We start from the raw sequence: 13,151 nt of genomic DNA on the forward strand, positions 1-13,151 counted from the left end.
CAGCTGGAGATCCACACCAAGTACCATACAAACACAGAGCTGGGAAAGTTCAGGCAAGAACTCTGGGCTAAAGTCTCCACGTCCGTTTGTTAGAGGCTGGGCCTGATCCTCAGTGCTGGTATGAGGATCCCCCAATGTGAGATGCTGGCAGCATCACCAAAGAGAGCCATGTGCCTCAACAGGGCCACGCAGTCTGGCAGGTCATAAGCATCTATCCAAATCGTCTTTCAAATCCATGTGCAGGGAGCGTAAAGAGATAGTGTAAAATAAATGGTAATAAAGTGAATAAACACGTGTCTCACTCCAGAGCCTTTGAGGTGCTTCTATAAATCAAATTCTTTCCATAATTTTCTCTGAGACTGTGCTGAGAAGCAGAATCAAACCTCATCTGCTTTCCTGAGCAGTAGGCTTAGATTTATGGATGTGAGTTCACAGTGGATGCCCGTGCCATTTCAAAGTGGGAAAATAATTTTCATTGGGAGGGGTTCCAAGAGAAGATTAAACCCTTCACTTTGAAAGATCAGAGTATCAACAACTTTCAGATCAGATATGCCATCAGAATCAGAAGGGGCTGGCCAGAATACATATTTTGGAAGAAGGCAGAGTTTACAGAGGAACAAACTGATACTGCTGTGATACAAAAGTGTCGACTGTAGGCATAAGTATGAATCTCCCTATGGTCTATTTCAAGCTTCCCAGTGACCTGCGGTGTGACCTCGAGCAACTCAATCTCCCTCTCCGATTTTTAATTTTGATTGGAGTACTGAATGGGGAAGAAACACAAAAAGGCTCTGACCTACCCAGAGAGATGTGATATGAAAACAACATAATGTTTCTTGGCTAGAATTGCAACATTATATAGGAGACCATTGAAGTCTACTCTTCTAGGGCCTTAAAAGTCTTTCTTGGAAGAATTGAGGGGAATCTCCTATTTTAATGATGATAAGGATGATGAAGATGATAGTGATAGCTCACATTTATTTAGCACCTACACACCTGTGCTGTGCTTTTTACATACAAGAGAGTAGGAACACTTTCTGTGTTTACACTCAACATTTATCCACAAACACTAGCCTATGGCTGGCTCTCAATGTTTAAAGGGATTAACAGATTATTTTTAAGTTTTGAAACAGCCCTACATGAAAAGTATGGTCTCTGTTTTGCAAATGAGGAAACAAAAGCTTATTCTAAAACAAGTCTTGGATTTGAACTCAAGTCTTCATGACTGCAAACGTGCATGCTCTTTCTGCAGCTACATGAGGAAGGAACGCATTGGTGGGAGGCAGGGTGTGTCTTGGGAAGTCCAATCCCCCGTCTCTTTGCCTTGAATGACTGGGTGGCCTCAGGATCCTCTTCTGTAATATGAGGGTATGAGCCAAATGAGTCTCAGTAAGGGTAAGCAGCTCTCTAACAGCCACCTAGTCAACACAATACCTGGCAAAGCTGGGATTTGAACTTGAGTCTGACTCCTGAGGCAATCTTCTTTCTACTCCCCCTAACCACCTCCTTTCTAAGTTTCTGGAGTCCAAATTCCCAATCTTGCATTATGTAAGCATGGTTAAAATACTCTCAAGCTATTTCTGAAACTAGATGCGGGTTTGTTACAAATTCTTTTATTTTCTTGAGTTTTGGATAGATCCTGCTCCAAAATTACCCAGCCTCATTCATTACATGGATTCAGGTCTATAATAGAAAGTGTTTTATACAGCAGAAACAAATGAGGCCTCTATTAATTTCCAATTCTTGCTGTAACAAATTACACAAATCTTACTGGCTTCAAACAACATACATTTATTATCTTATAGTTCTGGAGGTCAGAAGTCTGAAATGAGTCTTTCTGGCTAAAATCGAAGTGCCGACAAGGATGTGTTCCCTCTGGAGGCTTTAGGGCAGAATGTGTTTCCTTGGCTTTTCCAGCATCTAGAAGCCGCCCATCTTCCCTAACTTGTGGTCCCTCTTCCATTGTCAAAGCCATCAATGTAACACTTTCAAATCTATTTTTCTCTGACTTTGTGTGTGTGTGTGTATGTGTGTGTGTGTGTGTATGTGTGTGTGTGTGTGACAGAGTCTTGCTCTGTTGTCCAGGCTGGAGTGTAGTGGTGCAATCTTGGCTTATTATAACCTCCACCTTCTAGGTTCAGGTGATTCTCCTACCTCAGCCTCCCAAGTAGCTGGGACTACAGGTGCCCGCCATCAGGCCCAGTAATTTCTGTATTTTTAGTAGAGATGGGGTTTCACTATGTTGGCCAGGCTGGTCTTGAACTTCTGACCTCAAGTGATCTGCTGCCTCGGCCTCCCAAATTGCTGGGATTATAGGCATGAGCCACTGCGCCTGGCCTCTTTCTCTCTGACTTTTGCTTCTGCAGTTCGATCCCCCCCAATACTGACTCTTCTGCCTCCTTTTGTCACTTTTAAGGACCCATGATTACACTGGGTTCATCCAGATAACCCAGGATATTCTCTTTATCTCAAAATCCTTAACTTAAAAATCACATCTACAAAGTCCCTTTTGCCACATAAGGCAATGTATTCACAGATTCTAGGGATGAGGTCATGGGCATCTTTGAAGGGCCATCATTCAGCCTACCACATGGCCTTTGCACTTTGGTTTGATTGATGCTCCAGCTAGGCCCTGGCTTTCTGTTAACCCTGCTCTGGTGTGACAGAGGGCTGCTCCCAGAGCACTGATGCTTCTGATACTGCATATCCTCCCGGGTTCACTAGGGAGCCCAGCACCTCTCCCCCAGGCCCACTTATTTGCTTCACTCTAGAATGCTCATCCCACATGGGCTTTTATAGATCCAATGAATCAGATATGGCTGATCCACAGGGACCCCTGGTTATCAGCATTCACAGGGCTTCCAGGAGCCCATAGCCTTGTCTCTCAAAGCGAGTGTGGTTTGTAGACCAGCAGCATCTGCACCACCTGGGAGCTTGTTAGAAATGCAAATCGGGCCGGGCGTGGTGGCTCACGCCTGTAACCCCAGCACTTTGGGAGGCCGAGGTGGGTGGATCACGAGGTCAAGAGATCGAGACCATCCTGGCCAACATGGTGAAACCCTGTCTCTACTAAAAATACAAAAAATTAGCTGGGCATGGTGGCGCGTGCCTGTAATCCCAGCTACTCAGGAGGCTGAGGCAGGAGAATTGCCTGAACCCAGGAGGCGGAGGTTGAGGTGATCCGAGATCGCGCCATTGCACTCCAGCCTGGGTAACAAGAGCGAAACTCTGTCTCAAAAAAAAAAAAAAGAAATGCACATCTCAGGCCCTGCCCCAATCTGCTGAATCAAGGTCTCTGTTGAGGGCCTAGTAACCCAGACATGCTGAAGTTTGAGAAGTGTAGCGCCCGAATGACTCCCCAACCATCCACTGCCAATTGGAGCGTGCTGCAACAGTTCAGTACCAGTTCTTTTCTGCAAAGTACTCACAAGCCCATCACTTTTTCCCTAAGAAAATCTTCCAGGGCAGGTGAAATCTCAAACCCACACTGACCAGCAACAGAGATGCTGGAGGAAGAAAAGGCAGATGGACCCTTAGGAGACCTCAATTCAAATGTTGGCTCTTGTATCCCTGTGCTGAGTGACCTTGGGCAAGTCACTCCCACCTCTGGAGTTAGGCAGGCAATAGACTGTAATCAGCATCCTCCATTGCTGCAGAGATAGCAATGTACATTATCACATCCTCTCCAGGTATAATAAATTAAGCTTGTGCTGATTACAAATGCTGGTTTGTCTGGCCAAAGCTGCAGCAAGATCTCTTTGTGGGAACAATTGTGCTCTAGTGCATTGGCTTTGGAATCCTAAGATCAGGGTTTCTGTGGCCTTGGCCAAGGTACTGAACCACTCTGTGCCTCAGTTCTCTTTTTGGTATCAGGGACAAAAGAACATGTTTTTCTCTGCTCTGTTGTCAGCTGAAATAAAATAATGAATGTAAAAGTGTCTGGCAGAAAGAAGGAGCTCAATAAATGTGTGTGGAATCGGAGGAAACAATTTACTAGGCAAATTAATAGTATAAACAATGGTGTCAGGGGAGTTATTTGACATGCTCAGGAGAACGAACTTCCTGAGTACGTTAGCAGCTTCTGTTTGTTTTACCAACAATTCATGTTCCAATTATGAGTGAGTCATCTATTTGTTAGCACAGGCCTGAGCTGGATCTCAATTTGGCCCCATTTCCTCATCCAAGACTTCGAGTTACCAGTGTCCTTGAAAGAATGAAAACAGTAATTTAGTTGAGGTTGTGGCACAATTAAAACCCTTCCCAATTCCTGGGCAGGTTCTCCTCTACAGATCTACGTCTCTTCCCCTGTTTGTCTGACAGCAGAGGAAGATGCAGGTTCATTACTGATCTTGTCCTCTTAAGAACTGTCTTTCCTTCTCAGGGTTGTAGGTCTTGGAACCCAGGATGACTCTCCAAGGCCTACAGAAACTTGCGGTGAAAAAACTTCAAGGCTTGGAAGACTGTGAATGGTGGTACCCTCTATGAAAGGATTTGTTCTTATCAGCATCTCTGAGTGTTGGCAGAATGGAGCCATAGGAAAGAACACGGGCTTTGAAGCTGGACTGATCTTTGGTTGAATCTCGACTCTGCTACTTCCCAGATGGGTGACTTTGTACCTCCCTTGAGCCTCAACTTTATCATCTGTAAGCAAGGTTCCATGACACTTGTTCATGCTGTTAAAGTTGAATGTGACTGTTTATGTAATAGGTACCCAATACAAACCCTAGGCTGTTTCATTCCTGCCCCGCTCCCTGTATAACAGGCAGCTCCTTTTAGACTCAGTCACTCCGATGAGGCACATTGACTGTTGCAGGCCTATTTACCAGAAACACATCAGACTTATAGTCATCGTGGTGGCTCAGCGCCTGGCACACAGTAGGTGCTTAATGTGCATTGGTTCATTGAATATCTGAGTAGTTCATCTAAGCAAATCACTTAGGGAATGAAGGCGACTGACACACAAAGCAAATGTCCTGGCTATTCCTCCAGCCCTTCTTCACTGGTCAGACATTTGATTGATGCCTTCATGACTGGCCACAGTGGCCCCAAAATAGCCACTATCAGAATCATCCTGACATTGGTCAATTTGGATATCCGCAGACCTGAACAGAGTTTACATTTGATTCCCTAAACTGATTTCCCTGAAGTCAAATAACTGGTGGAGGTCTTTTCATGTTCCTTGTATAAATGTCTATTTAATCACCATCCTGTCTCTAGCACTTCAATAACTTGTACATTTCCCCCTTAATTACTGTTTCAGCTCTGCAAAGAAAAGAAATGTTTGGCTGAAAAACTCACGCCATCTGCACTATTTGAGCTCTCTGTTCCCCCGACTGCCCACTTGAATAGAGAACTTTTCAGCTAAATCCCGTTGGTCATTTGGCTCATGCCCTCATATTACAGAGGAGGATCCTGAGGCCAAAGTCACTCAGCTGGCCAGGGAAAAGCTGAGGTTGGGCTGGATTTCCCAGGATACACCCCGCCTCCTACTGATGCACTCCTTCCTCATGCAGCTGCAGAACGTGTAAGTACCTTTGTAGTCATGAGGACTTGGATTCAAATCCAAGCTTTGTTACCTGCTGAGTCTGTGACTTTAGGTGGATTACAGATGCTCCCAGCACTGCAGTTCCCTCATTTGTAAAATGTAGATTTTCACACAACCTTCCAGGGTTATTGTAGAGAATTGAGATGACATGAAACATGCCCAGCCAGGGTCTGGCACATCACAGCTGCCCAATGCTATTTGCCTTTGTCCTTCACTTAAAATGCCCACTGAAAGTCATAATAAAGGAAATAGCTCACATTTCTTGAGTGCTTACTTAGAGCCAGGAATGGGTCTAGGCCCCTCACATGTATTAGCTCATTTATTCCTCTTTCTCTAAAGACAAAAGTATCTTTCTTGATTCCTTAAATCTATCCATCCTCCCAACTACTGGACTGCCTGGCCTAATGCCATTTCAACAGAGTTAGCTGATTTTAAACAATATGTTGCTGAAATGATTTCTTGCTTTCTGTCCTGGCAAGTAGCAGCCAGCTTGTCTGATGTGACAAAATGTGATAAAACTAAATGCTGTTTTCTTGGCTTTCAGTACATATGAGTAGTCCAAAATCTGAACCCAAGGTTAACTCTTGCAAAGGGGGCTGGGCAATAGGGAAGGGTACAGGGAGGAGTGAGCCCTCATAGAGTTAGGAACACGGTGGCATTTGGGGTGGTTGGGACACAGAGAAGGTCTCTCCCCACAGCCTAACAACCAGTAGTGAAAGAAGTCAAAGTTTTGCTGCAAAGTCCAAAAACTTGAGTTTGGTCTCCAGGCACCCACTACACCATGGCATCATCACCCCTCAGCCCAGCTCCCATCTCAGCACGTCCAGCCCCTCCCTCTAGGCTTGGGCCCTAGAAGGCATGTGTTCAATCTCATTATCTCTTGTCTCTGTACTCCCGCATTTGGACTCCTGTCCCCTCATCCTGAAGTCCTCTTTCTCTCCTTCTCTACTTTGTAGCTCCTACTTATTCTTCAAGATTCAGCTGAGACACCACCTCCTCCAAGAAACCATCGAAGATCCTCAGTCTGATCCTCGGAGCCCACACAGCACCTCTGTATGCTCGTGGCATCTGTTCACACTTCTCTGTCTTTAACATCACTGAGAGTTTCCGGAGGGCATGTACCAAGCCTTATTTATTTTTATTCCCCCAGCAGCTGGTACAGAACTTGGTATATAGTTGACCTTCAAGAGACATTGGTTGATTGAATGAATGAACTAGAAAATGAGCATATATCTCCACTCAGGTAAGTGGTCATAATAAGATATGGTAATTATATGAATAGTAATTAGCAACTGCTACCATCAGATGCCAAGACACTGAGTTGAGCACTTTATCCACATTATGACAATGGCTCTTCTCTATCGAGCACCTACTGCTGTCCAGGCATGTGCCAGTTATTGCCCACATGTTATCTTCATCCCAGCTCTCTGAGGCAGGACTTATTACCAGAGGCTCAGGGAGCAAAGTGTCTGCCCAAGGCATACAGCTAGGAAATGGCAGCACCAAAGCCCCTAGCTGAGGTCTGCCTGGCACTCTCCCCTGAACCATGCCATCTGCCAGAGAGACAGCTACTGCTCCTTGTTCTTGCAGTGTACTTTGGATTGGCCTCTGTTGGTTCCTGTTCCAACCCTCTGGTTCTTCTTCCAATCCCCAGTACCCAGATAGCTCAGCCTCACAGTTTTGCATCCCACCCAATTACTGGGAAGGCTCCCTTCTTTTGGCTCAGGAAACCCCAGAAGGGCCAGAGAGTGCAGAGCTCAAGTCCACAGCTGATGCCAGGGAAACAACACAGGCATTCAGAAGCCAAGCTGCTTTATCTGACTGCTGAGTGAGATTAACTCTTGCACAGCTGCAACAAAGAGAGGAGCTGCAGCTAAACACATCCCGAGAGGGCCTAGAGGATAAGACCCAACAGACACCTCCTCCCCTGCCATATTTATTTCCAGACCATGGGACTAACTGGTTGAAATGGAATTTGGGGACAGCTGGCACATCCCCCCAAAGGCCTCCTCTAGAACTTCATCTCTCACCTGTTGCTCTAGTCCTCTTAGGATTGGGGAGCACAGGTGTCTGGAAGGTGCCTGGCATCTTGTTTTCTACTTTCCCTTTTCTGTCCCCAAAAGGAATAAATGCCCAGAAGTGGCCTGGTTCTTACTGAAGTGCATTTCACTGGTGTTCTCTAGAGGAATTAAGCCAAGGGCCTTATTGCAGGCAACAGAGGACAACAGGGAATGTTGGGGGTATGCATTCCCCAGACCTTTCCTGACACTACATGTCAAGCCACCTGTTGGGTGCTGGAGATGGCAAGTAAATCAAATATGATTCCTACTCTGGTCTGGAGGGGGAGACAGACACAGTCTAACAGGTGCAATGACATGTGAGGATGGGCATCTAAACAGGGTGGAAGAGGGGCCAGAGGGGGAAGGCATCAGTTGTTTGGTGATGTGGCATGGAGGTGGGAGGTGGTCAGGAAAGGCTTCAAAGCAGAAGAAACCCCAGAGCTGCCTGTTGAAGGAGGAACAGGTGTCCCCCAGGCAGACAAAGCAGCCTGGAAGGGCACTTACAGCAGCAGCAGAAACAGAACCAAGCAGAGGGGCTTGAGGAGCAGGGGTTCAGCTGTTGGGACCTGTTCTGTAGAGCATGAGTCTATGGTATGAGGAAGGGCGTGGCAAGAAATAAGGCAGGACCAAGTGGAGGGGCTGAGGAGCTCAGGCCTTAATCTGAGGACAGCTGATCCAGTGAAAGCTTTGAAGAAGGGAGATTACATGCTTTGAGCAGTGCTTTAGAAAGACTATTCTGACTGTAAAGCAGACTATGGGATGCAGAGGGTTGGCTAGGACAGAGCTTGAGGCCAAAAGACCAGTTAAGAGGCTGATATGATCGAAAAGAAGCATTTTTATGGGGGCCCAGCACAGTTGCCAGAGCTCTCCCTGCCACACACACACACACACACACACACACACAACTAATATGGTGCATAGAGCATTGTTATCTCCATTAGATGAATTAGGAAACTCAAGAATAGAGAGATTAAGTCACTTGCCCAAAGGCACATGGTAAGTGGTAGACTCAGGATCTGAGCCCAGTCAGTGCAGCTTGAGAGAGCATGTTCTCAGCCACTACGCTTTGGTGCCACTCCATCAAAGATGACAAAGGCTTGAGACAAGGCAGTGTGGTTAGAGGAAAATATTCCTGATGGGCCTGCTGTATATTTGTGGCTCTCCTGAAATAGCTTCCGGCTTCTACAGATAGAGGGGTGAAGCCTTTAATTCTGAGGTCCTTGGAAAAACCTACAGCATGCAACTTTAAGGGGCTGGAAGCTCCCAGGACTGGGCCATGATAGGAAGCCACTAGGGGTCACTTGAGTCTCCAGGAACTCATACCTTTGGGGGATGGAGGTAATACTTTTGTTTGTGTGTGTGTGTGTGTGTGTGTGTGTGTGTGTGTGTGCCTGCAAACTCTTCAAACACAGGGACTCAGGGTACAGGGAGGTAAGAGAAGGGTGTGCCCCAACGAGAAGGACCTTACTCTCTTCAACTCCCTAACAATTGACCCACACAACTCATGGCCATGCCTGCTGCAGAGGCTGAAGTCAGGTGGCTCCTGAAGGGACTATGTCCTCTGTGCGCCTCAGTGACATGTTGCCAAGACTCTGACCACCCTCCACTCTCTCAGCTCCTAGGAGAGACAGGATTCCTAGGAGTAGAGGTAGGGGAGAGGGCAAGAGTTCTGTGTAAGAGTCCTCTGAGAGAAGAGAGGCCGAAGGTCTTGCAGTGGACCTCGGACTGGCCTCTGAGGAAGGGTACATGTGGTTTCTGTGTAATGCAATTGGTGGTATGCAAAGTTGGACTTTGAACTTGCTGGCTCTTAGCATTGGACAGCTTTTTAGAGCTTCATTTTTCTTATTTTAAAAATGGGAATAAAACTCATTCTTAACGCAGGGCCGTGGTGAATATCAAAAGTGCATACTGGCTGTAAGAATGCAATTCCACACACTTTGCAAACCAATAGTCATATTTTCAGAATCACATTTGATGGGCCCTGCTGTAAAACTTGGAGCTGAAGCAAGGGCCTGCTGCTACTTGGAGGTAACCTTGAACTTTAATCTAACTCTTGAGGCTGCTAATTAGTGATCAGCCAAAAAACAATAAACAACAATAGATCACTGCCCTCATTCCTTCATCTCTGTGGAACTTAGAATTGTGCTTGGGTTTCTGAAGAAATCACTTAGAAGCATATGTTAACAGCATCTCCTACTTGCCAAAGCAGAGAGCCACCAGGTAGGTATTCTTTAAAGGCCAGCCGAAAAGCCCAGGAAATAAGGAATGTTTTCAGAGTGGATAATTCAGTGCTACTCAACACACAGGCTTAAGGCAAAGCCAGCAGGACAAGATTGAAGCCAGGGTTGCCTTCCTAGACAAGGAATAACCCAATCAGCCAATGAGAGACCTGGCCTGACCGGCATCGTGCCAACACCTGTTGGAACCGTGGCATCTACCATCCCAGAAAAAGCTTTGTCAGAACTGAGGCTCTCAAGAGTGATGAATCAGAGCGGGTAAAATCACCATCAGAGCACTACCAATAAACATACACACCAACCTTCCCTGCACTAGTGGAAAAGCCCAAACCCACCTAAGGGACATTTACACATGAGTGGCTGGACAGGCGTGCATCACGCTGGGGCCTGGCACCAGAACTCTTCCAAGGCAGACTGCACAAGGCAGATACCTTCTGTCCAACAGCTGCGTTTTCCATACCCACAGCGTGGGGGAACCGGTACAGCAAATGGTTTACAAACCCTGAGCACAGCTTCTCCTGGCCTCGGCTGTTTGCATTCACATCCCTGCTACGGCGCTTTCTCAACTCCAGAGCATTCCTCCAGACCGGAAGACTCATACTTACATTTTATGGGGGACAGAGGGCAGGTGGAGGGCCCAACCGCGGCCCACGACTGCTCAATTCCCCTGGATGCTCAAGACTCCTGCACTTTCAAAAAGTAGCCAAAGCATGCTGCTGCCTCCCCCACCAAACTGTCTACAGCTTCAGTGTTGGTTCATATTCTGGGAGTTTCCTCCCAGGTTCGCCTAGATTCTAAGTGTTTTGGAACTTTGAAGACACAAGCTGCTTAGGAGCGTAAGCCTGCCTAGGGACTCTGAGTGATTCCCGGATGGTCCATTTCTGAAGAGCTTCCTATTGTTTATTTATTTATTTTTAGAGCATTGGTTTTCTCAAAGACAAGTCCGCACTTAAGAGATCTACACTCCAGACACAGAGCGGTTTCTTGGAGTCTTGTGACTAATATTCACAGATGGGACCATAAGGAGTTGATGAGGGGTTTGGGGGCTGACACTGGAAGGAGGGGCTGGGACAGGGGAGCTCCGACTGGAGGGAGGCGACTCCTCCTACAGTTAATCCAAGTTCCCACAACCTGGAGAAGACTCAGGGGATCCAAGAGTGGGTTATGCCTGGGCATCATGGAATGGTAACACGGCAAGAGGCCTGAGGACAGCCCCGAGAGGCAGGAACACCTCAGGCCTCCTGACTCCCGGGGAGGGGGGCGCAGAGGGAGCGAGTTCGCGCGGAGGGCAACTCACGGAGGAGAAGTTGTGCGGGCCGCAGAGCTCGCCGCGGTACTTGCAGGAGAGCAGCATGTCCTCGAGCTGGTGGCCCAGACGGTCCATGAAGGCGGCGCTGATGCCCTCGAAGTGGCGCGGCGGCAGGAAGAGGCGGAAGTCCGCCAGCTTGCGGAACCACTGGCGGCGCGGCTCGTCGCCCCGCAGCAGCTCGCTGACGAGCGGGCGCGCCGTGCGGTTGGGCAGCAGCAGCCCGAGCCAGTGGCCGGCATAGTAGAGGTCCCCCTTGGAGAGGCGCGGGAAGCGCAGCGGGTTGTTGTTGCACACGGTGACGGCGGGGAAGGGTAGCTGGCGGCTCCACTCGCGGTGCACCCGCGTGTGCGACGGGAAGCTGAGCCAGTAGAGCAGGCGGTTCGAGGACCAGGACAGCAGCAAGCCGAGGGACGTACAGAAGGCCAGCACCCACAGCGCCCGCCGCTGGAAGGAGCCCCCGGCCGCCGTGCGCCCGGCGCACATGTGCCGCAGCCCGTGCAGTTTAGCGCGGCTCAGCGACGGCCGCCCCCTGCGGGCGACCCCCGGCCCCTGCAGCGCCCGCTCGCCGCCTCTGCCGCCCCCAGGCTGCCCGGCAGCCGCCACCGCCGCGGGCGCCGGCTCCTCGCGGGCCATGCGGAAGCGTCCCGGGCCGGTGAGCGCGGCCGCGGGCAGCCGGGCTCCGCCGCTCCGGCTCATTCATTCAGCCCGCGGCTGGCGGCAGCGGCGGCGGCCCCGGCCGGGCGGAGCCGCCATGGGAGTCTGCAGCAGCAGTAGAAGCAGCAGTAGCGGCAGCCGCCCGCAGCCCGCGCCAGGGAAGCGTGCGCCCGAAAGGAGCTCCGGTGGCGCGGCATGCCCGCCCGGCACCGCCGCTGCCGCCTCCACGGGCGCCCGCCCGGGACTCAACGCCGCCTCGGCCCGCCGCCCCTGGCAGTAGCCTCTCCCGAGCGCCTCCCAGGCTCTCTTGGCCCCTGGTCTTCCCGGAGGATGCCCGACTCCGGGCACTACTTCTGGAGGGGCCCCACTGGGAGCCGCCTCTCCAGTCTCTGGGTGCTGCGCCCGCCTCCCCTCGTCCTGGACCTCGGGGGACCCTGAGCCGAGTCCCCCCTGCCCCGCCTAACCCCAGCTTTTACGCTGGTCCTGGGAGAGGGGCCACTCAGCCACCATGCCTGATCTGGACATCCCCAGGGACTCCACCAGCCCGGCCCGTAGCCCAGTGGTGCTGGGACACCGGAGAGAAGGCGCCAAGGAACGAGCGCCCCCAGAGGCGCACCGCGGCTCCTGGCTGGGCGGGCGGGGTGGGTGTGTACGGGGGTGAGTGGTCGCCTTGCCGGCTGCTGCCTTCTTTCCCTTCCCCTCCAGGACCCTTCCTTCTCACTGCTCCCTGGGCTGCGCTCGGCAGAGACCCGCTTAGGCTTCTCAAGTCCCGCGCCTGAGTCCTGCCAGGCGCCTGCTCTCGCCTGGGGCTGAGAGCTTCTCAGGGCGTCCTGCGGGAGGCTGTTCGCCGCCGGGCCCCTTCAAGGATGCTGGCCACAGGGAAGTGTCGCTTCTCGCCCCGGCTCTCCCAGGTGCCTCGCGTCTCCAGAAAAGCCCGGCCTTGCTGTCCCTCGCCTCTTCTCTCTGCCCCGGCGGCGACAGGAGCTGGGGACTGCGGAGCTCCGCCAACACCTCCCGGGGGTGACCCGGACTCGCTGCTCCGCTGGCCCTTCTCTGGAGACTCCGAGCTCGCGCCGTGACGCCGACTGCGCTTCTTCCTCCGTTGCCCGGAAGACCCCTCTTCGGGCCCCAGGCGAACTTGGGCAGCGGCCGCGCGACGCTGGCGCGGCTGGGCTCCGAGCACCTGCTCCTCCGCTCGCTGGCCCCGCGGCTCGGGGCGGGCGGGGCGGCGGCGGCCGTGAGCGCCGTGCGCTCCTGGAGACGTGGTGCTGACGCGCCCGGCTCCTCCTCGCTGCATTTTAATTCCTGGCCACTGTGGCCGCTGCACACCGAGCGGCAGCCTCTTG

At 50.9% G+C, this 13,151-nt stretch overlaps 1 protein-coding gene across 2 annotated transcripts in view; it reads right to left on the minus strand.

Annotated features, from left to right (window-relative positions):
* Nucleotides 1-13,151, minus strand: part of ASIC2 (acid sensing ion channel subunit 2) — a 1,063,183-nt gene that overhangs the window by 260,000 nt on the left and 790,032 nt on the right. The window contains exon 1 of one of the 2 annotated variants that reach the window (XM_012449248.3): nt 11,140-13,018. The exons of the other annotated variant lie outside the window; for it this stretch is intronic. Within the exon in view, the coding sequence (XP_012304671.3) occupies nt 11,140-11,847 (708 nt within the window). The 5' untranslated portion in view covers nt 11,848-13,018. Of the gene's footprint in view, nt 1-11,139; nt 13,019-13,151 lie in introns of those variants that run through there. 2 annotated transcript variants of the gene reach the window in all.

The sequence above is a fragment of the Aotus nancymaae genome, unplaced genomic scaffold (genome assembly GCF_030222135.1).
Source record: "Aotus nancymaae isolate 86718 unplaced genomic scaffold, 86718_ANA_hifiasm-v0.15.2.pri h1tg000072l, whole genome shotgun sequence".
Classification (NCBI taxonomy): Eukaryota; Metazoa; Chordata; class Mammalia; order Primates; family Aotidae; genus Aotus; species Aotus nancymaae.